The sequence below is a fragment of the Acanthochromis polyacanthus genome, chromosome 14 (assembly GCF_021347895.1).
Source record: "Acanthochromis polyacanthus isolate Apoly-LR-REF ecotype Palm Island chromosome 14, KAUST_Apoly_ChrSc, whole genome shotgun sequence".
Lineage (NCBI taxonomy): Eukaryota > Metazoa > Chordata > Actinopteri > Pomacentridae > Acanthochromis > Acanthochromis polyacanthus.
This window is the reverse complement of record NC_067126.1, coordinates 39,733,219-39,760,746: the sequence shown is the minus strand read 5'-3', so window position 1 is coordinate 39,760,746 and position 27,528 is coordinate 39,733,219. Positions and strand designations below refer to the sequence as shown.

At 40.0% G+C, this 27,528-nt stretch overlaps 2 protein-coding genes across 3 annotated transcripts in view; both read right to left on the bottom strand.

Annotated features, from left to right (window-relative positions):
- LOC110959998 (cytochrome c oxidase assembly factor 5) overlaps nt 1-27,528 on the bottom strand; it is a 523,208-nt gene that overhangs the window by 285,019 nt on the left and 210,661 nt on the right. The window contains exon 4 of one of the 2 annotated variants that reach the window (XM_051958515.1): nt 19,306-19,382. The exons of the other annotated variant lie outside the window; for it this stretch is intronic. The gene's annotated coding sequence lies outside the window, so the exon portion shown is untranslated. The remainder of the gene's footprint in view (nt 1-19,305; nt 19,383-27,528) is intronic. 2 annotated transcript variants of the gene reach the window in all.
- The window catches only part of nck2a (NCK adaptor protein 2a), a 51,419-nt gene continuing 36,668 nt past the window's right edge, over nt 12,778-27,528 (bottom strand). The window contains exons 2-4 of the mRNA XM_022210936.2: nt 25,050-25,291; nt 15,977-16,749; nt 12,778-14,159 (exon numbers count right to left, since the gene is read on the bottom strand). Coding sequence (XP_022066628.1) covers nt 13,965-14,159; nt 15,977-16,749; nt 25,050-25,275 — 1,194 coding nt within the window. The 5' untranslated portion in view covers nt 25,276-25,291 and the 3' untranslated portion in view covers nt 12,778-13,964. The remainder of the gene's footprint in view (nt 14,160-15,976; nt 16,750-25,049; nt 25,292-27,528) is intronic.

Here is a 27,528-nt window from a genome sequence, read left to right as displayed (position 1 = left end):
CGTATGTCGTCCAAAATGTGACAAAAAATATCATAGTTTAGTATGTCGTCCAAAATGTCATTAAAAATATAGTTGAGTATGTCGTCCAAGAAGTGACAAAAATGTCATAGTTTAGTATGTCGTCCAAAATGTGACAAAAACATCATAGTTTAGTATGTCGTCTAAAATGTGGATAAAAACATCATAGTTTAGTATGTCGTCCAAAATGTGGATAAAAACGTCATAGTTTAGTATGTCGTCCAAAATGTGATAAAAACGTCATAGTTTAGTATGTCGTCCAAAATGTGAGAAAAACTGTCATAGTTTAGTATGTCGTCCAAAATGTGACAAAAACATCATAGTTTAGTATGTCGTCCAAAATGTGGATAAAACGTCATAGTTTAGTATGTCGTCCAAAATGTGATAAAAACGTCATAGTTTAGTATGTCGTCCAAAATGTGAGAAAAACTGTCATAGTTTAGTATGTCGTACAAAATGTGACAAAAACGTCATAGTTTAGTATGTCGTACAAAATGTGACAACAACGTCATAGTTTAGTATGTCGTCCAAAATGTGGATAAAAACGTCATAGTTTAGTATGTCGTCCAAAATGTGAGAAAAACTGTCATAGTTTAGTATGTCGTCCAAAATGTGACAAAAACATCATAGTTTAGTATGTCGTCCAAAATGTGGATAAAAACGTCAAAGTTTAGTATGTCGTCCAAAATGTGATGAAAACGTCATAGTTTAGTATGTCGTCCAAAATGTGGATAAAAACATCATAGTTTAGTATGTCGTCCAAAATGTGACAAAAACATCATCATTTCGTATGTCGTCCAAAATGTGACAAAAACGTCATAGTTTAGTATGTCGTCCAAAATGTGACAAAAACATCATCATTTCGTATGTCGTCCAAAATGTGACAAAAATGTCATAGTTTAGTATGTCGTCCAAAAAGTGACAAAAAACATCATAGCTTAGTATGTCGTCCAAAATGTGACAAAAACGTCATAGTTTAGTATGTCGTCCAAAATGTGAGAAAAACTGTCATAGTTTAGTATGTCGTACAAAATGTGACAAAAACGTCATAGTTTAGTATGTCGTCCAAAATGTGACAAAAACATCATAGTTTAGTATGTCGTACAAAATGTGACAAAAACGTCATAGTTTAGTATGTCGTCCAAAATGTGGATAAAAACGTCATAGTTTAGTATGTCGTCCAAAATGTGATGAAAACGTCATAGTTTAGTATGTCGTCCAAAATGTGGATAAAAACATCATAGTTTAGTATGTCGTCCAAAATGTGACAAAAACATCATCATTTCGTATGTCGTCCAAAATGTGACAAAAACGTCATAGTTTAGTATGTCGTCCAAAAAGTGACAAAAAACATCATAGCTTAGTATGTCGTCCAAAATGTGACAAAAACGTCATAGTTTAGTCTGTCGTCCAAAATGTGACAAAAACATCTAAGCTTCGGGGTGCCTGTATAGCTCAATGGGTCGAGCAGGTGAACCACGTATAGGGGCTGGTCTCTGACGCAGCGCTCCGGGATCGATTCTCGCTCGCAGCCCTTTGTTGCATGTCTCTTCCCCCATTTCCTGTCTCTGTCTCTCACTTCATCTATGCAGAAAAGGCCATAAAAAAACGTCTTAGTTTAGTATGTCGTCCAAAATGTTGATAAAAACGTGTTACTTTAGTATGTCCTCCAAATTGTGGATGAAAACATCATAGTTTAGTATGTCGTCCAAAATGTGGATATAAACGTCAGAGTTTAGGATGTCATCCAATATGTGACAAAAATGTCATAGTTTAGTCTGTCGTCCAAAATGTGACAAAAACATCATCATTTAGTATGTCGTCTAAAATGTGGATAAAAACGTCATAGTTTAGTATGTCGTCCAAAATGTGGATAAAAACGTCATAGTTTAGTATGTCGTCCAAAATGTGGATAAAAACGTCATAGTTTAGTATGTCGTCCAAAATGTGATAAAAACGTCATAGTTTAGTATGTCGTCCAAAATGTGGATAAAAACGTCATAGTTTAGTATGTCGTCCAAAATGTGGATAAAAACGTCATGGTTTAGTATGTCGTCTAAAATGTGGATAAAACATCATAGTTTAGTATGTCGTCCAAAATGTGGATAAAAACGTCATAGTTTAGTATGTCGTCCAAAATGTGACAAAAAATATCATAGTTTAGTATGTCGTCCAAAATGTGATTAAAAATATAGTTGAGTATGTCGTCCAAGAAGTGACAAAAAACGTCATAGTTTAGTATGTCGTCCAAAATGTGACAAAAACGTCATAGTTTAGTATGTCGTCCAAAATGTGACAAAAAATATCATAGTTTAGTATGTCGTCCAAAATGTCATTAAAAATATAGTTGAGTATGTCGTCCAAGAAGTGACAAAAAACGTCATAGTTTAGTATGTCGTCCAAAATGTGACAAAAACGTCATAGTTTAGTATGTCGTCCAAAATGTGACAAAAACATCATAGTTTAATATGTCGTCCAAAATGTGACAAAAACATCATAATTTAGTCTGTCGTCCAAAATATGGATAAAAATATCATAGTTTAGTATGTCGTCGAAAATGTGACAAAAAATGTGATAGTTTAGTATGTCATCCAAAATGTGATAAAAACGTCATAGTTTAGTATGTCGTCCAAAATGTGACAAAAACATCATCATTTCGTATGTCGTCCAAAATGTGACAAAAAATATCATAGTTTAGTATGTCGTCCAAAATGTCATTAAAAATATAGTTGAGTATGTCGTCCAAGAAGTGACAAAAAATGTCATAGTTTAGTATGTCGTCCAAAATGTGACAAAAACATCATAGTTTAGTATGTCGTCTAAAATGTGGATAAAAACGTCATAGTTTAGTATGTCGTCCAAAATGTGATGAAAACGTCATAGTTTAGTATGTCGTCCAAAATGTGATGAAAACGTCATAGTTTAGTATGTCGTCCAAAATGTGGATAAAAACATCATAGTTTAGTATGTCGTCCAAAATGTGACAAAAACATCATCATTTCGTATGTCGTCCAAAATGTGATGAAAACGTCATAGTTTAGTATGTCGTCCAAAATGTGATGAAAACGTCATAGTTTAGTATGTCGTCCAAAATGTGACAAAAACGTCATAGTTTAGTATGTCGTCCAAAATGTGACAAAAAATATCATAGTTTAGTATGTCGTCCAAAATGTCATTAAAAATATAGTTGAGTATGTCGTCCAAGAAGTGACAAAAAACGTCATAGTTTAGTATGTCGTCCAAAATGTGACAAAAACGTCATAGTTTAGTATGTCGTCCAAAATGTGACAAAAACATCATAGTTTAATATGTCGTCCAAAATGTGACAAAAACATCATAATTTAGTCTGTCGTCCAAAATATGGATAAAAATATCATAGTTTAGTATGTCGTCGAAAATGTGACAAAAAATGTAATAGTTTAGTATGTCATCCAAAATGTGATAAAAACGTCATAGTTTAGTATGTCGTCCAAAATGTGACAAAAACATCATCATTTCGTATGTCGTCCAAAATGTGACAAAAAATATCATAGTTTAGTATGTCGTCCAAAATGTCATTAAAAATATAGTTGAGTATGTCGTCCAAGAAGTGACAAAAAATGTCATAGTTTAGTATGTCGTCCAAAATGTGACAAAAACATCATAGTTTAGTATGTCGTCTAAAATGTGGATAAAAACGTCATAGTTTAGTATGTCGTCCAAAATGTGATGAAAACGTCATAGTTTAGTATGTCGTCCAAAATGTGATGAAAACGTCATAGTTTAGTATGTCGTCCAAAATGTGGATAAAAACATCATAGTTTAGTATGTCGTCCAAAATGTGACAAAAACATCATAGTTTAGTATGTCGTCTAAAATGTGGATAAAAACGTCATAGTTTAGTATGTCGTCCAAAATGTGATGAAAACGTCATAGTTTAGTATGTCGTCCAAAATGTGGATAAAAACATCATAGTTTAGTATGTCGTCCAAAATGTGACAAAAACATCATCATTTCGTATGTCGTCCAAAATGTGACAAAAACGTCATAGTTTAGTATGTCGTCCAAAAAGTGACAAAAAACATCATAGCTTAGTATGTCGTCCAAAATGTGACAAAAACGTCATAGTTTAGTCTGTCGTCCAAAATGTGACAAAAACATCTAAGCTTCGGGGTGCCTGTATAGCTCAATGGGTCGAGCAGGTGAACCACGTATAGGGGCTGGTCTCTGACGCAGCGCTCCGGGATCGATTCTCGCTCGCAGCCCTTTGTTGCATGTCTCTTCCCCCATTTCCTGTCTCTGTCTCTCACTTCATCTATGCAGAAAAGGCCATAAAAAAACGTCTTAGTTTAGTATGTCGTCCAAAATGTTGATAAAAACGTGTTACTTTAGTATGTCCTCCAAATTGTGGATGAAAACATCATAGTTTAGTATGTCGTCCAAAATGTGGATATAAACGTCAGAGTTTAGGATGTCATCCAATATGTGACAAAAATGTCATAGTTTAGTCTGTCGTCCAAAATGTGACAAAAACATCATCATTTAGTATGTCGTCTAAAATGTGGATAAAAACGTCATAGTTTAGTATGTCGTCCAAAATGTGGATAAAAACGTCATAGTTTAGTATGTCGTCCAAAATGTGGATAAAAACGTCATAGTTTAGTATGTCGTCCAAAATGTGATAAAAACGTCATAGTTTAGTATGTCGTCCAAAATGTGGATAAAAACGTCATAGTTTAGTATGTCGTCCAAAATGTGGATAAAAACGTCATGGTTTAGTATGTCGTCTAAAATGTGGATAAAAACATCATAGTTTAGTATGTCGTCCAAAATGTGGATAAAAACGTCATAGTTTAGTATGTCGTCCAAAATGTGACAAAAAATATCATAGTTTAGTATGTCGTCCAAAATGTGATTAAAAATATAGTTGAGTATGTCATCCAAGAAGTGACAAAAAACGTCATAGTTTAGTATGTCGTCCAAAATGTGACAAAAACGTCATAGTTTAGTATGTCGTCCAAAATGTGACAAAAAATATCATAGTTTAGTATGTCGTCCAAAATGTCATTAAAAATATAGTTGAGTATGTCGTCCAAGAAGTGACAAAAAACGTCATAGTTTAGTATGTCGTCCAAAATGTGACAAAAACGTCATAGTTTAGTATGTCGTCCAAAATGTGACAAAAACATCATAGTTTAATATGTCGTCCAAAATGTGACAAAAACATCATAATTTAGTCTGTCGTCCAAAATATGGATAAAAATATCATAGTTTAGTATGTCGTCGAAAATGTGACAAAAAATGTAATAGTTTAGTATGTCATCCAAAATGTGATAAAAACGTCATAGTTTAGTATGTCGTCCAAAATGTGACAAAAACATCATCATTTCGTATGTCGTCCAAAATGTGACAAAAAATATCATAGTTTAGTATGTCGTCCAAAATGTCATTAAAAATATAGTTGAGTATGTCGTCCAAGAAGTGACAAAAAATGTCATAGTTTAGTATGTCGTCCAAAATGTGACAAAAACATCATAGTTTAGTATGTCGTCTAAAATGTGGATAAAAACGTCATAGTTTAGTATGTCGTCCAAAATGTGGATAAAAATGTCATAGTTTAGTATGTCGTCCAAAATGTGATAAAAACGTCATAGCTTAGTATGTCGTCCAAAATGTGGATAAAAACGTCATAGTTTAGTATGTCGTCCAAAATGTGATAAAAACGTCATAGTTTAGTATGTCGTCCAAAATGTGGATAAAAATGTCATAGTTTAGTATGTCGTCCAAAATGTGACAAAAACGTCATAATTTAGTATGTCGTCCAAAATGTGACAAAAAAGTCATGGCTTATATGTCGTCCAAAATGTGGATAAAAACGTCATAGTTTAGTATGTCGTCCAAAATGTGATAAAAACGTCATAGTTTAGTATGTCGTCCAAAATGTGATAAAAACGTCATAGTTTAGTATGTCGTCCAAAATGTGACAAAAACATCATCATTTCGTATGTCGTCCAAAATGTGACAAAAAATATCATAGTTTAGTATGTCGTCCAAAATGTCATTAAAAATATAGTTGAGTATGTCGTCCAAGAAGTGACAAAAATGTCATAGTTTAGTATGTCGTCCAAAATGTGACAAAAACATCATAGTTTAGTATGTCGTCTAAAATGTGGATAAAAACATCATAGTTTAGTATGTCGTCCAAAATGTGATAAAAACGTCATAGTTTAGTATGTCGTCCAAAATGTGGATAAAAACGTCATAGTTTAGTATGTCGTCCAAAATGTGGATAAAAACGTCATAGTTTAGTATGTCGTCCAAAATGTGATAAAAACGTCATAATTTAGTATGTCGTCCAAAATGTGGATAAAAACGTCATAGTTTAGTATGTCGTCTAAAATGTGGATAAAAACATCATAGTTTAGTATGTCGTCCAAAATGTGATAAAAACGTCATAGTTTAGTATGTCGTCCAAAATGTGGATAAAAACGTCATAGTTTAGTATGTCGTCCAAAATGTGGATAAAAACGTCATAGTTTAGTATGTCGTCCAAAATGTGATAAAAACGTCATAATTTAGTATGTCGTCCAAAATGTGGATAAAAACGTCATAGTTTAGTATGTCGTCCAAAATGTGACAAAAACGTCATAGTTTAGTATGTCGTCCAAAATGTGACAAAAAAGTCATGGCTTATATGTCGTCCAAAATGTGGATAAAAACGTCATAGTTTAGTATGTCGTCCAAAATGTGATAAAAACGTCATAGTTTAGTATGTCGTCCAAAATGTGATAAAAACGTCATCATTTCGTATGTCGTCCAAAATGTGACAAAAAATATCATAGTTTAGTATGTCGTCCAAAATGTCATTAAAAATATAGTTGAGTATGTCGTCCAAGAAGTGACAAAAAATGTCATAGTTTAGTATGTCGTCCAAAATGTGACAAAAACATCATAGTTTAGTATGTCGTCCAAAATGTGATAAAAACGTCATAGTTTAGTATGTCGTCCAAAATGTGGATAAAAACGTCATAGTTTAGTATGTCGTCCAAAATGTGGATAAAAACGTCATAGTTTAGTATGTCGTCCAAAATGTGATAAAAACGTCATAGTTTAGTATGTCGTCCAAAATGTGATAAAAACGCCATAGTTTAGTATGTCGTCTAAAATGTGGATAAAAACATCATAGTTCAGTATGTCGTCCAAAATGTGACAAAAACGTCATAATTTAGTATGTCGTCCAAAATGTGACAAAAAAGTCATGGCTTATATGTCGTCCAAAATGTGGATAAAAACGTCATAGTTTAGTATGTCGTCCAAAATGTGACAAAAACATCATAATTTAGTCTGTCGTCCAAAATGTGACAAAAACATGCTAGCTTCGGGGTGCCTGTGTAGCTCAACGGGTTAAGCAGTTGAACCATGTATAGGGGCTGGTCTCCGACGCAGCGTCCCAGGTTTGATTTTCAATCGCAGCCCTTTGCTGCATGTCTTTCCCCCATTTCCTGTCTCTGTCTCACTTCATCAATCCAGAAAAGGCCATAAAAATGTGTTTGGGATTTAATTTGTTATTTTCCATATAAAATGTGATATATTGCCAAAAAAAGAAATATCAGTTATGATTATCTCACCTTAATAAAAGAACACAATCCAAACTATTTGTGAATCAGCTCATTTTATTGTTGTTTAGCTCATTAGAAGGTGGTTGGTGTTAAATTCAGACGTTATTTAGTCGACATTTTAGTGATTTCCAGTCATTTTTTTAATAAGTGATTGTTTCCATCATAAAAAATGATGGAATTTATAAAGACATGATCATAATGAACATAAAAACATTATTTTTTTGTACTTTTAATAAAAATTTATGCAAATATATCCATGGACTTCAGAAGTCCCTCAGTTGTAGATTAACTCTCAAAAACACAGATTCAGAAACCCAGGATTTCATCCATAACAATGCTTAGAATCGGCTTCCAGTTGGAATATGTTTCATCAAATTCCTTCTGTATTACAGCGTGCTTTTGTGTAGCTTTACAGGGTTTGAGCAGAGTGTCGGTGAGCTGGTGTGCTTAAGCTGCAGTGAACAACGGAAGGCAGGCTGGAGAAAGAGATTCAGAGGGATTTCATAGATCTTCACATTCTACTGGAATAAACAGCGTAGAGGTACATTCAAGCTATTTTCTGGAGGAAAAAAAATAATTTCCATCGCAATTAAATTTGTAAACATGTAACCTTGATACACAGGGATGAGCTTTCAGGGATTTAATAAAAGAAAAAGCGTTTAAAAAATGACAAAACAGCACCTCTCAATTTGCCAGTTTACAAGCAATAACAAGAAAAGAAGACTGTGGTCACAGGGTGGGATTTTTCTTATTTTTACACCATCTTTGTTGACACTGAAAGCTGTAAAACTAATCATGTTTTCTGGCCGTTGGGTTTCTAAGTTCTCAAGCTGAGCTTCAATCTCCCAGTTAATAAAGGAAAGGGCAGAACACACCAGTTCATCACCGACTCCCCGTGCCGCCAAACAATCGTAGTGTCTTCCTGTTAGGATTCCCCTCTGTGGAGCTCTAATCTGCAGTCAGAGGTTGCACGAGTGGTTGTTTGGCCTGAGTAATCCACAGCGTTAGTTTTATCAAAAATAAAATGCTCAATGTGTCTATTGATTGGCAGTTTGCCATTTACACTCAGGAAAGAAGCCTTGAAGAAAAAGTTTGATGTGTTTAGCATTCATACCCAACCGTTTTAACAATTTAACTCCTTTTAATGAAAGTTTAGGTTTCCTTTAAATACACAGGAGCAGGATAAGGGTACTTTGTAATTACCTCAAGTATAATAAATACAGATGTGCCTCAAATTATACTTTTAAAATGATATGCACATGGCTCTGACACACTGTACCTTTTCTAACAGTGTGATGGAAACAACAAAAAGACAGTAGAATTGTTTGGCAGCTGTTGTGAAGCACGGAGATATGGGATCCCAAAACCAGCCATTTATAGGGGCTGACTGGGATCTCATAGAAGGGGGTGTTGTGAAGCATGGAGATATGAGATCCCAGAATCAGCCACAAAGGGGAGACTCTGACAGAACAACAGCTAAATAAGGGAACATTGTGATGTTCTAACCTGTGATTTAGGATCAGATTATGCCATAACCTAATGAATGAGTGTGAACTAACCAAGTGTCTATTCTTACATTCTTTAATGTTGAAACGGTGTAGAAATCAGAACAGCAGCTCACTGTGAAAACTGATGTTTTTGATAGATTTGACTAAAAAGAGGAACGTATGCTTTATGAAATGGGAATGCTTTTAAGAGTTTTGATTTGACTACTGTTAAGGTAAGAGGGTTTTAACTTTGTATTGAGGTGAGAAGTCACGAGTTAAGTGAACTAGGGTCAAGTGTTCACAGTAAGGGTCTCTAGACTCAAAATAGACTGTTTTTTTTTTAATAAGTCTGTACACATTGTCCAAAAGATGGCACAATGGGATGCCAGCGACAGTTAGAGGCTGACATCTGCGTTTCCATTTCCTGATCAGGAGCCTGTGCTGAGTTGCAGACAGGAGAGATCAGGGGGGGCAAGATGGGCTGTCTGGACAGTCCAAAACAGATGGTTTCAGTTCCTTAAAAGTGGAGGTGATCATGCGGTCAGTGTATGGGGCAAGTGTGTGAGTTGGGAGGGGGTAAAGATACAGTAAACTATAAATTACGTCTGATCGAGATGCAAGTTGGGAGATTGTTGCGGGTATCTGCCTGGGTGCAATCCAGACATCAGTCTGAGCACAGGGGATGATTACCACGTAACTCGGACAGGGAATTCAACATGATCTGCAAAGGAATAACTGTTCTATTGGAATTATGGACCAAAGTACTGCGTTTCCTGCAGTGTTGGAGGATTACTGAACTGTGATCTGGAAATAATGCTGTCTGAAGGAACATTACTGAACTCTATTTTCCATGTGAGGAATACTGGACCAAACAACAAAAATGGATACATGCAGATCTAAATCTGGTCCGGACCCCCGTCCACTTCCCCCTGGGCCCCGGCGGGTCTCAGGTGAGCAGCCGGGTGTGGCCACACCGAGCTGCTCTCCCTCCAAATTATGTAATCTGGGTGAATATTACTTCTCTTTTATGAAAGCATAGTTCCACTAATGAGTCGTGTTAAACAATTGAAAGAATAGTGATGTTTGATTAACTGTCTGATGATTTATTGGCTATGCTTGTGCCCTGCTAAAACTATATCAATAAAGCATTTTTCTGCAATTAAAGACAACAAATTGCAAGTGCTATTTTCTTTTATTATTTCTTAATTTCTATTTCTATTTTGTATTATCCCTGAATAAATACTTATACATCTAGCTCTTAATGTAATAAGTTAACTTACAGCGTGCATGATAGTAGCAAGGTTCTGAAAGGTTACCTAGTCATAGGGGTCAGGTTGGCCCAGTATAAACATATCCTAGAGGTTGTCTATATGTCCATAATCTCTGAATTAAACCTAGCAACTTAACAAGTGCCAGATCTATGAGAGGAAAAGCTGCCGTTAACAGGTGTGTCTGGTGGTTAAATTTAACTATACCGAAGTGGCTACTCGGTTAAATTAATTATCAGAGGAAGTAGGGATAGGCATCTGGATGAAGGCAGTGAGACAGCTAGGCGAATTTTCCTCGTCAACCAGCTTAACAGTTCTGCAGCATCCCTCTGAGTAAGATCTCAGGGGGCAGTAGAACCGGACCTGAAGGATGGAGAGCTGGTCCAGTGATTCCCTAACAGCTGAGTAAGTTAATCAGGGGGTCACTGGCCCTGAGGATCAACACAGCACAGAGAATCGGTGTTGAATTGGTGTGTTCTGCCCTTTCCTTTCATTACCTGGGAGATGTACACCTGTTTTTGGTTGTTCCTGGTGATCACGCCCATAACTCCACGGTGTTTCTTTACCTGCAGTTTCATGCAAAGACCAACCGTAAAACCACGTCCACGCTATCAAACCCAGACTCTTCAGTGATCCTGCTGTGACCTGATGGAATGAAGCAGCCGGACATGAAGCCAATCACACGTGGTTTTAGTATTCTTCAAAAAATTTTATTGAACAAAAGTATCTCAATTCTCATCACGTTGTCGGTGAAACAGTACCATAGCTGGATCTTAATGATTCATATATGCACCTCTTCTTACTTTGAATATATACATACAGTGGAGACAAGAATTAAATAACAATGCTCAATAACATTCAGATATATCATATAAAAGCTGAGGACCCATGATCAACACTTCCATTGGTAAACAAATGCACATGGCAAAGGAAAGAGTTAACGTTTGGTAGGACTAGACTTTAGTTCAAACTGGATGAGTATTTGGTTTGTTGATGGTGAAGAATTTAGATCTGACTGCCTCCTAAGTCCATGTAGTCGCTGTTCTGATGCCAGTTTCATTTCTGCAGAGTACGACGACAACTCAAAGTAATTTTGAAAACAAATTATCCTTGATTTCGCTTCCTGCTGGTTAGCCAGGCTTGCTAACAAATGCTAACTATAACACCAGGGCAGATGAACACAAAGTTCTGCTATTTTTGCTGAAAATTTTGGTTTTGTAAAGGCTTGGGGGGGGAAACACGCACGTTGTTTTACAACTTTCTTTCTAGTCTAAAATGTCATTATTGAGCAGGGGTGTCCAACATGAGGCCCGTGGTCCAAAAGCGGTCCTCCAGAGGGTCCAATCCGGTTCTCAAAGTGGAAAAATTCCAGAGAAGACATTAACTGCAGATTGTAAATTAGTAAAACTATAAATTTAAAATCATTTCTAGACCATGACAAGTTGTTTGGATCATAAAGTAAAATACTAGATTGTTCTTTTGTGTTTCCTTTTTGTCTGGCTTGTGTTGTCTATTTTTTTGTCATTTTGTTTCAGTCATGTAATTTTCTGTCTCATTTTTTGTCATTTGTGCATTTTTTGTTGCTTTGTAACTTTTTTTGTCAAATTTTTGCTTTGGTTTGTGTCATATGTCTCATTTTTTGTAGTTTTGAGTCTCATTTTTGTCATTTTGTCTCATTTATCTAATATTTTGTCTTGTTTTGTCGTTTCTTATCCTTTTTATTAAAATCAAACTAATCAAAGTAAAATCCTCTGTGGTTCAGGTCCAGGTGACTAAATGTTGTGTTCCTTTGTAGACACTCTGTGATCTGGAAGTTGTGATGAGGAAATGATAAACTGGGGATGAATGCTGAGGAATTTTTATCTATTTTTCTAAGAAGTTTCATGTTGTTCATAATGTTTTGTAAAAAGATAATTCCTAAATGTGTACTTTTTTGCACTAAAACATATGAACAGTTAGGAGTTGTGGTTATTTTTTAGGTTATTCTGCTCTGGTTTTACTGGTTTTACTGGTCTGGTCCACTGGAGATCAGACTGGACTGAACCTGAACTAAAGCGAGTTTGACACCCCTGCTATAGAGGGTTCCTGCCTAATGCTGTGATTGGACGGTGTCTGTCTGTAGGAGGGGTTTATCAAATACCTGGACTAGTTTAGTAATTCATTTATCAACCTGTGGAAGAATTCGTGGTTTAGAACCGTAGAGCTTCAGGCCACTCCCTCCTAGTTCTTACTGGGGTCTTAATCAATCATAATCATTTGTGTGTTTGTATAATTCCTACAAAATTCTCTGTAATCATAATATTCCCAAAGATAATCATTTTTAACAAACACTACATCAGAGGTACTTTTCTCCCCTGTAACTGCATTCATTCTATGGAGCAGATCAAGTGTAGTTACTCAAAAGTGTTACCAAAAAAAGGTTTTTATTATTCTTCAGTCAGTATCCTCATGTAGCTACAGACACATACTGGAGAACAGAACAAGAACATGTTCAACGTGACATGATGTAAAGCATGAGCACAGAGCCATGAACCAATGCCGAGTACAGTGAGTGCAGTGCAGACCTGGAGCCAGTAGAAATGGGTACAGGGTGGCACATTTGGTTACACAGAGAAACATTCAAACTCTACAGGACATTAGAGCTCTCTCCTATTGCATTAATGCTCCCCCCACTGCCTTGTTAGAAATATTACAGGAAGTGTTGTGTGTAGATCTGAAGTAATGTCACTGGATCCGTGGAGAGGAGTTTGAAAAAAGTGACAAGGGGAGAAAAAAAACACGGGGAGGTAAAATCATGTAGAGGAATGGTGAAAACTAGGAGAAAAAGGCAAGAGAGTGATTCTGGTCACTTTGTGAAAAAAAGCAATGATTTAAACCCTCAGAGAGGAATTTAAATGAGCTTTCAAACAAGCAAAACTCACTAACAAGAAATAAGTGAACAAAAACTAAAAGGATGGTCAGCAGGTTGAGTTAGGTCCCACAGAGGTTAGTCCTCCTCGAACTGTTAAACGTCTGTTCTCCTGTGTGGATTAAGAGCAATGGTGTAACTTAGAATGTGCGTGCTCGTAAATGGACTTCATGTATGACATCAGAAGAAGAGCTCCACCTCCAACAAGGCCTCAGGCGTTCTGTTAGCAGCAGATAAGGTCACTGCACGTTAGCACATCCAGGACAGGGAGGGAGTATGAGTGTATGTGAAGGATTGTGGGTTTTCCTGACGCAGTGCTTCGCTGCTCGACTGAAGAGAAAAAAGTTTCACCTGCCAGAGGGAGACGAGTAAAAGTTGGAGGTGTGACTGAGGATCTGGATGTGCTCCAGACGCCACAGCGAGAGGCTCCAGAGCTAAGGCTTGAGTTAAGACAGTCAGGGAGCGGCATTAGTATCAGCTGTGTGTGTGTGTGTGTGTGTGAGTGTGTGTGTGTGTGTGTGTGTGTGTGTATGACAGTGTGTGTGTGTGTGTGTATGACAGTGTGTGTGTGTGTGTGTATGACAGTGTGTGTGTGTGTGTGTGTGTGTGTGTGTGTGTGTGTGTGTGTGTGTGTGTGTGTGTGTGTTGGCATATGAGATCCAGTGTAGGTGTGAGGACGTGTGAATCACAGCAGCGCTTTGACCAGGTACAGCTTCTCTCCGTGTTCGCTGGTGAAGATGGGGGCTTTCTTGTAATGCTCCACAAGTTCATCCATTGAGGTAAACCTGCGCTGGCCGATACAGTACACTCCGTCCAACAGCTGCACCTTAAAGTGCTTATTCTTACCCACCGCCTTCAGAGACACGGAGAAATCACTGGGCTGGAAAACAAAGAGGGAGACGGCTGTTAGAAGCATGACAGACCGAGTTTCTCCAGCAGGGGGCAGCAGATTCTCAGAATTACAGCTCACACCAATCGGAACAGAAAATATCTTAAATTTTCACTCCATTCAAAGATGTGTTTGGGTTTGAGAGTTTTACACTAGAAGAGTTTGCAAAGTGGAAAGTTCCCCTGAGCTCACCCAAAATCTGAGTACAGGTTAACTTGTGCACCTGTGAGGAGGACTGAACTACTTTTGAAGCCAAACCCAGTCTGATAGGCAACTTATACAAATGTGACATGAAGAACTCAGAATAAAATCAGAGTGATGTAGAAACATCTTGTATCCAGTAGTAACAGTAACACAAAAAAAGAGTCCATATTAGTAGTTTATGGATTTTTCAGTAAAGATTCCACTTTAAAATTTGGGAAAATAAACATTTGCAACTGAAAAAAATACATAACATACAAATTATTCTTTAAAGTTAAGTATTTTTTTGTATATCTGAATATGCCTGAAAGAATACAAGTTCCTTTGTTAAATCTATTTGAATCTAAACTACTAGATTTCACACACAGTACTTTGGGTAAAAGTTGAGCCCAGATGGCTGCAGCACAGTGACAGAACCGAGCACCTTCTGGACGATCTAAAGCAGCATTTATATTTATTTAAAAAAAAACAAAAAACCTTCCGGCTAGCAAGAGAATGTCCTCCCTTTTCTAATGTAGCTTTCCTTTGTTTTCAGTTTCAGCTCATTATATTATTATTCCACCACCATTATGAGTGAAATTAAATGGAAAATTTAGGAATTGGAGCAGAAACTCTCTATTTAAAGCTCCATTTATTCCTACCAATGATTCTCTGCTTTTTCTAGTTTTATGTAACTGAATGCCAAATAAAAGAAGACATCACTTTGGCTCTAAAGCCAAAAACACTGACAAATCAATCAAGAAAATCACAACCCCTAGGAGGGTTTTTCAAAGCATGATTAGCCCTCCTGTTGTCCTCATTTACAGGCAGCAAAAAAAATTGTTCCCTTGTCAAAAAAAATCCAAAAATTCAGCAAAAAAATTCCCCAAATTTCTGACAATTTGCAAAACATTGAGGAAGAAAATTCCAAAAATTCCTTAAAATTTTCCCTTAAAAGTTATATTTTTGAAAAATCCCCCAAATTTGGCAAGAAAATTCAAAAAATGAATAAAAAATCCCCCCCCCCCCAAAAAAATCACAAAATATCCAAAGTGATTAAATATATATATATCACTAAAATTTCTAATGTTTTCTTTAAGAACATTCAGAAAAAAAAAAAAATCGGTCGCTGGATTTTGGTGGATTTTTTTTCTGAATGTTCTTAAAGAAAACATTTTTTTTAACATTTCTTTTTTTCCCTCCAAAAAATGTTGAAAATGTGGAAGTTTTGAAAATAGATTTTTTTTCCCCACATTTTCAAACTTTAAAACGGGTCAATTTGACCTGCAGGACGACAGAAGGGTTAAAAGGAGCTGCAGGTGACATCCTCTATCCGTCCAGCTGTTCCTGCTCTGAGCACACCCATGGGTCTAACCCCAACCCATCAGCTGCTCCTAAAGGTCACTTCTAAACTGTGGAAGGTGATTGATAAAAGTGTCAGAACTTTTTTAATCCCTTAGTCAGCCCTTCAACGTTATTAAAACTGTGTGAAAAATGTGGGTCCAGACTGTGCCACGCAGGAACGACTATTTTGGGACTGCAGTCTTTTTTTCTAGTAGGACTCATTAAATTTTCTTCCCCCAGCCTCCATAGCGCCACTCTGTCGTGACTTCACCGCGCTGACTCACCGATGACTCGCTGTCTCGTATGAGGAAGTCGCCCTCCTCTCCTCTCTCGTTGAGGATGCACTCGGCCTGGTGTCGGGTGATGTTGCCGTAGTACCAGTCCCTCCCGGCGAACCTCCCTGAGCGAGCCGGAGCCACGAAGCGGTTCTGTGGGGAGCTCGACGTGGAGGAGGGCGGGCCGGGCCGCTCGTCCAGCACCATCACATAGTTTTTAGGTACCAGTCCCACTACGCCACGCGAGTTCTTACACCTCCACCACTCCGGGTCGTTCTCCGGCTTCTCCACCACCTCCATCACCTCTCCCTTCTCAAAGTTCAGCTCCTCCTCTGTCACGGAGCTGAAGGGGTAGAGGGTCTGGACCAGGTGAAGGACCGGGGCTCGGCCGCCTGCACGCCCGTTGGCCAACAAAGTTCCTTGAGAGCCTCCCTGGTAGCCCTGTGAGGAATCCCCCTCCCCTCGGTCGTCGGCCCCACCGAGCTCCTCCTGGACGTAGTTGGAGGGAAACCAGCCCACCCGGCCCGCCTGGCTGCCCCGCCACCAGCCGTCGCTGCACTTCTCCATCACGGTCACCCGGGAGCCCTTGAACAGAGTCAGCTCATCATCCCTCTCTGCTGTGTAGGCGAACTTCACCACGGCGGGGATGTTGAGGTCGTAGATTCTCTCCGCGGCTCCTCCGCCTCCTCCGCCCCCGCTGCCGTTGGAGGGGAACTCCGTGTCCGAGCTGGGCGTCGGCGAAGCATCGCGGGCGCTCGTCTTCCTCTTAGTTTTTCCCAAACCTGCAGGATGAACAGAAACAGAAGTGAATCCTGACAGATGCTGCTTATTTACACATTTAGCAGCAACATTAGCATTCACTCAGAAAGACAAATCCAATCTTCCCCGCTCTGTTTCAGTCCCCTAACTACACCACCATGTTCATGTTCTACACTCTGTTTGTCTGGTGCTGTGCCAGTGGCTTATAGTCGCTTTATCTCATCTGAATACAGCTGCCTCCTGTGTCTGTTGACAAAGCCAATAAAAACCATAAGACGGAACCAGAACAATTAACTTGTGGGCCATAAAATCAAACGCTCTGTTAATCTGAGCAAAAACGTTTGTGATAATCTGTGGGGTCGTCTATTTGCCCCAACACAGGAAGCCATTAGAAAAATGTAAAATATAGTCGTTTCAAACTTTGAAGCGATCATCTAAACACTGAGAGCTGGTGTTGGAGCGACGTGATGACTGGAACCAGGCTGGAGTTAAGCAGCCAACGGATGAAAACTCCTCAGGAAGTGGAGGCAGTTAAGGTCAGCAGGAAACTAATTGAGGCTGAAGTTGTACTCAGGGGGCCCTCGGAAGCATCAGAAGCACAAAAAGTACTTTAGAAATTGATGATACAGGATATCTTATGAGAAACCTCCGCGGTGAAGGACAGACTGATACTCCTGATGATAGAATTAACACAGAGGTGCTGCGTGTCCCTCTACTCATCCCGAATGAAATGAAAGCTCATTATCTACTTGGTATTCTGTCGACATCGTCTACACATCTATACAAATCAAAAGGCTGAAAATAGACGGTGCAGACAGGGAATGGAAAGTGGAGCAGGCACCATGGGCTTGATAACGACACACATCCAGGATCAAAGCCAGCCCGCCTCACCTGTCTGACTCCTCCATTCATGTACGTTCAGAGACGAGTCTTTAAACATGTTTGCACACTTCAGTAAGACCCTAAGTTTGTAAAAGTCTCCCAGTCGAACATCACCAAGGAGGCGTTCCTGTTTTCATGTTAAAGTAATGATTCACCGTGAGGCTGACAGCTTTTAAAGCGTTTACTGACAGCCCAGGCTCATGTGTGCTGCTAATGACTCCAGTGAGTTTCTTGACAGCTAATCACCCCGTTTGTGCAACGGAGCCCGCCGAAATGCCACAGAAATGTCACCGCTGAACAGAACATTTACATTGTTTTGAAAACCGCCGGGTTCACACAGAGTAGCATGAAACTAGTTGGCAGAGAAGAAGTGGAATGAAGAAAGACGAAGGCTCCCTTGGCAGCTGCTTCTCACACATCCAGGAGACCGAGCACATCAGAGGCCACGGCTGACAAAAACGCACAGAGGGATGAGACAGGAATAACAAGCAGATCATCTTTATGGATAGCAGTGTGCATCCTGCATATCTGACAGCGGGGATGTGCAGCAGTGTCAGTTTTCTGGGATTCTCCCTCCACTGGCTGCAGCCAAAGACAAAAGGTTGACTTCAGGTGATCCTTTAGGAAAAATAAAATGTCGCTGCCACGAGTTCGAGCAGAGACGCACACAACGCCACTGAATACACACTCCCTGGAGCTAAGCAAAAACACCTGAATGCACACACACACACACACACACACACACACCTTTCTTCTTCACTCATTTCCACTTCAAGGCTCCGGCCTGCTGGTTAGAGCAGCAGCAGGATACTCTCCTCCCACACATTCACTCCCAACCTTCACCTCCTCTTCATCTTGTGAAAGGAGACTCAATTTTCAAGCCCAGAGGACTTCGACTCAGAGGGAAGTGAGTTGATGAAAGCCTCGGTGTCTGCACGTTGCAGCATATTGCTTCAGCGTAGAGCGGAGGGCACCGGGAAAGTTACTGTATTAAATGACTGTACACAACGCTGCACCACCCACTGGATGCCTGCAGCCGAGTGCAGTGATGTAAAAACACAAACCGGACCTCCAAAGCGCTAACACTGTGTCAGCAAGTGCTGCGATTCAGGAGCACTTGGAGTGAATCACAGGTGAGCTATGCTGCCTTTTAAATAACCCCCAGCAATGCTGCACAGCGACTAATGGAAGTGTCAAAGGGTCCTAAAGCAGCACTGTGTGTAAAACCAGTAAAACCTGCTACAGTCTGAAAGCACGCATGGAAATGAAGTGGAACATTCAGATCAGAACACAAAAGATGCTTCAAAGTGCGTTGGAGGAGCAGCTTGTAAAGGATGTAAAAAACTGAAAAGCACTGATCTACAGGAATCCCTTTTATAGTAGTTTTTGTTTGCATTTTGCTGAATTAGAGCTGTGTCGAGGGATGGGCATCGTTAGGTTTTTCATGAATCCGATTCTGCTTATCGATTCAGGTGCCAATAAGCACCGGAATCGATAAGCAGAATCGGATTCATGAAAAACCTAACGATGCCCATCCCTAGCCGTGTCAAACTTAAATTTGCCCCTCAACCCGCCTCCCCCCAGACGAAAATAGGAGTATTCAGAGCTCGTCTCTTCCCTTCACCTTCGGCCCACTTCAGCTCATCCCGTCGTGTTCGGCTCATCTCGGCTCCTCCATTCGTGTTTCTTACCACCACCCGAATGGCCGGGTTGCTGCCGACTCTGACGTCACGCTTCACTTCGTTGCATAAACACAAGACAAGATGCTGAAGACCTCCGCTGTTTGGGAATTCTTCGGTTTAACTGAAGGCAAAATTTGGACCTGGGAGACCAGACGAACGGATCCGAATATTCGGATGTCCAAAAATCAACAGAACTTTCTGATTAACCCCCATATTTGTAACTTATCCATGGATCCATCACTGAGGTACTCTCACATGGAACAGAAATAGATTTATGTCTGTTTTACTTCGTCTGTGCCTATTGCAGACCATGTCTTATAGTAATCTTATAGTAAAATTACCAGCGAGCACATTTCACCCCCCTGCAGCATTAATCCCATCTGAGAAGGCCTTTAGACCACCAGAACAACCCACAAATCACTAGTTCTTAACACAAACTACCAACAGTACCGCTGTAAGAAAATAGGTGTGCCACACAAAATACCCTAGATACCGGAAATGCTCTATATATACTATTTTTAAATGGGGATTTTGAAGGCTCTCGCAGAAATCTGAGCTCTTATCAGGGGACTTCTGACTGAACTACTGTAGACCACATATTGTGCTTTATATAGCTGCACATTTGTAGCTCCATTTGAGGCTTGTTTGAGCAGGAAATGGGGCTATTTCGTTCAACACTTAAACTAACTGTGTTCATTAGGAACCGCGGTGTAAAATGGACTGCAGGAATATAGAGTAATCTGATCTGAGGAGAGGACAAAGCGCCTCGTATTCACGTAAAAACCCAGGTGGACGTGGATCTAACTGGTGAGCACTGGCCCGGTTTCAGCAATGACTAGGCCCTTTGCTGAATTCTTTCACCCATTACTGTTTTTTATGTCCTGACAGAGGAAACTGGGGCACAAAGCAGCGTGCAGCCAATCTGTAGTTCAATTCAGCCGAGACGGATGACGACGATACAACCGCACTAAAGCACAGAAAATAAAGAGCAAAAGCTGGAGATAAGGGTAATTACAGACTCTCCAGATGCTTCATAATCACAATGTGGACTTACAGAAGAGAGGAAAAAGGCGAGAAAGAGCGGCGTTACGCAGGGGATGAAGTAATCGCGCTCTCAGCCAATCAGATCCTCCATTCAAGTGTGTGAGTAAGTTCCATTAGCCCCTGACCTCACCTACTGCTCATCACCTCATCAGGAAAGCGTTCTCGCCTATTGGATTTTCTCAGGCTTTTAACACTAAAGAGCTACCGGCTGGAGGCGCGCTACTTAGACCGAAACCAAACTAGGCCATAATGTTGAAGTCAATATGTAACCGAGTCAGAGGACAGAGCAGGAATCCATCACTCCAGTCCGACCATTAGGCGGCTGATTTCTCCACTAATCAAACTAGTGATCAGAGAAAAGCAGAGAGACGAGGCGATGTGGGCAGTACTGAGCCGGGGGGGATCTATGCAGACCGTGAGGGTGGCGGGCTGTGCCATGGTGGCCCACATAGAGCTTCCCCCCCGTGGGCTGAGAGGAATCATCGCATTAGACCACACTCCCCTCGCCTCTCTTTCTGTTCTAAATATGGCTGCCTTTCAGGGCCACGCACTATTTTTATTACAACTGCACTTCTTGATCATTCTGCCTTTTCAGAATTTTCCAGCAGATGTTTCTATTTTCTGCTCATCTCTCTACGCACCATTTAGACAAAAACATTTTTAAAAAAAGGTACTTCATTCTAAAGCAGATGCCTTTCACTGCTGCTCTGCCTCCGGCTCTTTTCCCACTACGAGAAAGAAAAGCAAACGGATCATTTTAAGATTCCTGCCGTCTTGACGTGAGCTGTACAGATCTGTGGCCGACAGCGTCTCATTCAGCGAGGATGTGTTGTGGGCTTACGTCTGTGATTAGGGGCTTCATTATCCCCAATCATTCTGTGCCATCACACCCAAATTAGAAAAATGAAGAAAATAAATGAGATCACACGGTTTTGGGACACCAGATAATTATTAAAACCTGGTTATGGGATAATTTGTCTCACTATCAGTCGTAATAAATTAAACCAATTTCATGAAGCCTGAGAGATTTGAAGCAAAATGTTCTGCAGCTGAAGCTCCTCCAGACACCTGCACCGGAGAGCAAAACATCTCAAAATACTGACGCAGGAGGTAATTGCATTGGGAAAAGGTTAAAGCCACTGCTTACGGACTTGTGGGAAAGCTTTGTGCATCACACACTCTGACATTACAGCGCAGTAATCTCTGGTTTTGTGCATCACTTCACGTGCACACTCCACCATAACAACTGGGGAAGTGTCTACATGTATGTTTGGCTCATGTGCAAACTTAAGAAATGTCTATAAAATGTCTTATTAATGGAGTTTAAAAGAAAGAACATTTAATTCCTAACTTTGTAACTAACAAATCAATCATTTGGTCCATAAAATTTCACAAAACAGTAAAAAATGCTCATGATGATCTCCCAAAGCCTGATTATTTTCATTCTGAACAGGCATGTGAAGCCCTGTTTCCGTGTTTTTTAGTAGCTACGTGTTGTTTTGTTATCATCAATATTCAAAGCCAACAGACACAGTTTGGTCAATACTCAAAAGCATCAATTTATCTGGCTCCAGGGCATAAAAAGTCTGGGACTTGCTGTGTAATTATCTCTTTGGTTGTTTATTAAACCCCTGAACCTCGAAACCTGCTGGCAGATTTAAAAGAAATGTTTTCTTTTATTTGAATAACCCAAATTAAACCATTTATCACAGCAGGAAACTGAAAAGAACTGTCAGATGCTTAACTTTACAACGGTCGGTGAACTAATCATGTGCTGGTTTAATCTGGAAAACCAACTTCATCTTAGTTTAAAATTGAATTGTTTCATCAAAATCCCTTTATTCTACATGTCTAATTGAAACAAATTAAAAAATATAGCTTTTTTCATGACTACATTTTGTAAAAAACTAAATATTCTGAACTCCTCAGCACAACCATGAAGCCATTAGTGACTGTTCTTTCTTCTTTTTTTCTTATTTATTGCATTTTTATTTCATTTTACTGCACAAAAGACATTTCTGAGTTGTCTCTACTTCTAGCTATGATTGTGCTGTTTCCATAGAGGTGCAGGACTTTATACTGCAGGGAAAACTGTCCACAGTGGGAGCAAAAAATGCCCAGAAACTTCTTACAGTCCAGAGGGTTAACTGATCAATCCTTTGTGAAAAATGTTCATCGCAGTTTTCTAAAGCCAGGATGACATCTTCATGTCATTTTAAACTTTTTAGTATCACTTTTATCAGTAGCTGAGTTCTGTTCTGTTGTCATCAATATTTGATGCCAGTAGTTCAGTCAGCAAGCCAAAGTATTGATTTATCTGGCTACAGGATTAGAAAATGTCTGACATAATGTGTGACTATCTGTTTAGTTGTTGAATTCATGTATTTTTAAGGAGACAGTTCCATTTATTTGTGCATTAAATTTGTACAGTTTTTTTTCCCCACAGTCTGACTGCTGCTGGATCAACTAACGAACCAATAGAATTACAGGATGAAATGACATACTGATCAATAAACCCAGATAGATGGTTTACGGCGACAAAACGCATCAAAACAAGTATGTGGGATTTAAACAGAGAAGACAAACTGGTAGAGTGTGGCAGCAGAAGCCTTTTAGACGTGCCCTCCAGCTCAGACCACAACCGGACAAACAAGGATGAAGCATGGGAGGAAATAGCAGGGAATTAGCGGCTAGCAAACACATGCTAGTTTCCCTGTGATTGTAGGGCTCATGTTTGGCTAGTTTCCATGTAATTGTAGGGTTCATATTTGGCTAGTTTCCATGTGATTGTAGGGTTCATATTTGGCTAGTTTCCATGTGATTGTAGGGCTCATATTTGGCTAGTTTCCATGTGATTGTAGGGTTCATATTTGGCTAGTTTCCATGTGATTGTAGGGCTCATGTTTGGCTAGTTTCCTGTGATTGTAGGGCTCATGTTTGGCTAGTTTCCCTGTGATTGTAGGGTTCATGTCTGGCTAGTTTCCATGTGATTGTAGGGCTCATGTTTGGCTAGTTTCCCTGTGATTGTAGGGCTCATGTTTGGCTAGTTTCCATGTGATTGTAGGGCTCATGTTTGGCTAGTTTCCCTGTGATTGTAGGGCTCATGTTTGGCTAGTTTCCCTGTGATTGTAGGGTTCATGTTTGGCTAGTTTCCCTGTGATTGTAGGGCTCATGTTTGGCTAGTTTCCCTGTGATTGTAGGGCTCATGTTTGGCTAGTTTCCATGTGATTGTAGGGCTCATGTTTGGCTAGTTTCCTGTGATTGTAGGGCTCATGTTTGGCTAGTTTCCCTGTGATTGTAGGGTTCATGTCTGGCTAGTTTCCATGTGATTGTAGGGCTCATGTTTGGCTAGTTTCCCTGTGATTGTAGGGCTCATGTTTGGCTAGTTTCCATGTGATTGTAGGGCTCATGTTTGGCTAGTTTCCCTGTGATTGTAGGGCTCATGTTTGGCTAGTTTCCCTGTGATTGTAGGGTTCATGTTTGGCTAGTTTCCCTGTGATTGCAGGGTTCATGTTTGGCTAGTTTCCCTGTGATTGTAGGGCTCATGTTTGGCTAGTTTCCCTGTGATTGTAGGGTTCATGTTTGGCTAGTTTCCCTGTGATTGTAGGGTTCATGTTTGGCTAGTTTCTCTGTGATTGTAGGGTTCATATCTGGCTAGTTTCTCTGTGATTGTAGGGTTCATATCTGGCTAGTTTCCCTGTGATTGTAGGGTTCATGTTTGGCTAGTTTCCCTGTGATTGTAGGGTTCATATTTGGCTAGTTTCCATGTGATTGTAGGGTTCATATTTGGCTAGTTTCCATGTGATTGTAGGGCTCATATTTGGCTAGTTTCCATGTTATTGTAGGGCTCATGTTTGGCTAGTTTCCATGTGATTGTAGGGCTCATGTTTGGCTAGTTTCCCTGTGATTGTAGGGCTCATATCTGGCTAGTTTCCATGTGATTGTAGGGTTCATGTTTGGCTAGTTTCCCTGTGATTGTAGGGTTCATATCTGGCTAGTTTCCATGTGATTGTAGGGTTCATATCTGGCTAGTTTCCATGTGATTGTAGGGCTCATGTTTGGCTAGTTTCCCTGTGATTGTAGGGTTCATATCTGGCTAGTTTCCATGTGATTGTAGGGTTCACGTTTGGCTAGTTTCCCTGTGATTGTAGGAGCTCCGTTTATGCTTTGGTTGTCTATTTTTCATGGACAGACGGCGTACCCTGATGACATTTTGTTCTTGATGTATGAGAAAAGCAACTATGCAATTTTTATTTTCCATTTTTTCATTACCGGAGGATAATGAGAACATATATCCCCATTTATTTTTTGAGTAGGGTTTTTTTTTTGTCTTCCCTAATTTCAGCATGTAGTGCTATAGTTCAATTCACATATTCTATATGCTCCACAATCCCTCTTAGAAGGTGATAGCTATGCCTACATACAAAGTCTAATGTATTCAAGCCATGTCTGGGGACAGACACTGTGCTGACAGCTGAGAGCAATGGCCAACTCACCAGATCCCTGGAGTGCACAGTGACAGCTCCCAGCCAGAACAGAAACAGTGAGGGCATCATTTCACTGGAGAGAATTCAGGCTAATACGCATGCGAGCACACACACACTTGACCACTGTTTAACGCCACATCTTATCTCATCTACCCGCGAGCACAATGACAGCGTGTAAACACAGACGACCTCTGCAGTTCCAGCTGATGTGCAGGAAGCTCTTCTTACCCAGTGTGTCTTTGATGTTTTTCACCAGCGAGCCTTTCTTCAGGCTGTTCTTGCGCTCCACGTAGTTGGATGGCACATACCCCGTCTGGTTGGAGGTGTTGCGGACTCGCCACCAGGTCTTCGAGTCATCCAGGAGGAAGAGACGCTCATTTTTACGGATGTCAAGTTCCTGGTCCTGCTGGGCCGTGTAGTCCCACTTGGCTACAACAATCACCTCCTCTGTCATCTTTCATGGAGTCCCCCTGGGGAGAAGAAGGGACATGGAGTGAGCTAACAGTCACACATCACTGTACAGCGAGTTCAACACGATTATTGGTGAGGGAACAGTTTGTCCCCAGATAAAGACGACAAAATAAACACAAGTGGTTCAGTGAGCCTCCTTTAGACATGACCATGCTTTCAGACGGCCACTAGGGGGCAGATCAAAGGAACCCGAGTGAATTATGATTAGATAATAATAATGAGGAAATACTGTGTTTGAATGAGTCAATGACTGGAGCCATTCGGTTAATTTTGGAATAAATGAGCCACAACTACAAACCTCAAACTCAGCAGCAATATGGAAGGCACATTTTCTTTGAAAAACTCCAAAAATCTAAAATACAGCATTTATCAGAGCCAGAAGCTGTAAAAACACAAAGAACTGTCTGATTTTAAACTTTCTGATGTGTTTTTAACTACTGATGTGTGATATACTGCAAAACTCGACCAAATCTGTGCTGAAATATTGTGACATTTCCTCAATATCACTTCATTCCACATGTCCTGTTTAGAAAAATCACCAAAGACAAACTGGTTTTACGAATCATATTCTGCAAAAAGCAAAAAGATTCTACAATTCTTGATGCAATCGAGAAGCCAGTAACTACTCAGCTGTGACCAACATTCTCTGGGAAGGGTAAGGGAAATATTGTCACCTGAACTGCAGACTGTACACAGAGCTGCAAGGAAAATAGATGAATATCTGCAGTATATGGAGAAAAAAATATTTTAGTGGTATTGGGAACATCCATCCATCCAACCATCCATCCATCCGTTCTCTATACACCACTTTATCCTCACGAGGGTCATGGGGGGTGCTGGAGTCTATCCCAGCTGACTCGGGTGAAGGCAGGGGACACCCTGGACAGGTCACCAGTCTGTCACAGGGCTACATATACAGACACACAATCACACTCACATTCACACCTACGGACAATTTAGAGTAACCAATTAACCTCAGCATGTTTTTGGACTGTGGGAGGAAGCCGGAGTACCCAGAGAAAACCCACGCATGCACAGGGAGAACATGCAAACTCCATGCAGAAAGATCCCAGGCCCAGGCCGGGATTTGAACCGGGGATCTTCTTGCTGCAAGGCCAAAGTGCTAACCACTAGTCCACTGTGCAGCCCTATTGGTAACATGTGAGCACTTAAAAAAATTAGAACAGATATTTTCAATTTTTGTAAGATATATATAATCATGGAAAATCTACTTTCATATTTCTTTCTAAGTTTATGATTTATGTTTATAACAAGAAGACAGAGTTCTCTCTGCATCCAGCCACTTTATATTGCAGTGAAAAATGAGCTCACAGGAGGTAAACATGCAACAGGAGCAACGAGAAAAAAAAGCCCAGAAACTGCTTAGAGTTCAGAGGCTGAACAAAGGATTTATTTGGCGAAATGATTAAAGGTAGTGGATGTTCTCAAGACCATAAAATATATTTTAAACAAGCCATTATTTATATGTGAGTAAATCTATATCATTTCTAGACACAAGGTAATTCTGAAGTGTATCTGTCAGGCTCAGCACTGCCGAGTGAGAAGTCATTACAAAATAATCCATATCATCTCTGCACACAGTTTCAAAAGCCTTTAATCCCAGCTCACACTGGACATTAGACCGGATATAAACCCTTGACAGGTTGTCACACGGCCAAATTATATAACCAGGCTAAATATGGGCTTAATGTTTGCGACAACATTCAGCCTCTAAACTGGCACTGACGCTAATCATTCTCTGGATGGAAGTTATGGCAACATCTCAGATCATCTACCACGCCGTCATCAGCAGCTCCACAACATCCAGGAGCCACGTTTCCACCTGAAGAAGATACCGACTGACTTCAAGAGTCAAAAACATGGAAGTTTTTGGACAACAGCAGCAGCTCTGAACTCACAGATCCCCCCCCCCCCAAAAAAAGCACATGTGAAAAGGTTTCTTTGAGAGAGAGCAGCACAAACACACAAAATCAATTTGCGTGCCCATTCAACATGCGCCTGCACACACACACAAACACACCTTGCCTATTAGTTTCTGCAGACAGGCAGTGAGTGATTACATGCTCTGTTTCACCTGGTCGTTTGACACGGGTCTGCTGGACCACCTTAACGAGGCCATCATCGGGAAAGGCTCTTCTTGAGAACATGCATGAAGGCATAAAGAGCATTTGATGTCATTCCGTTTATTCCTGCTCCGTAAAAACCTTTTACCGTG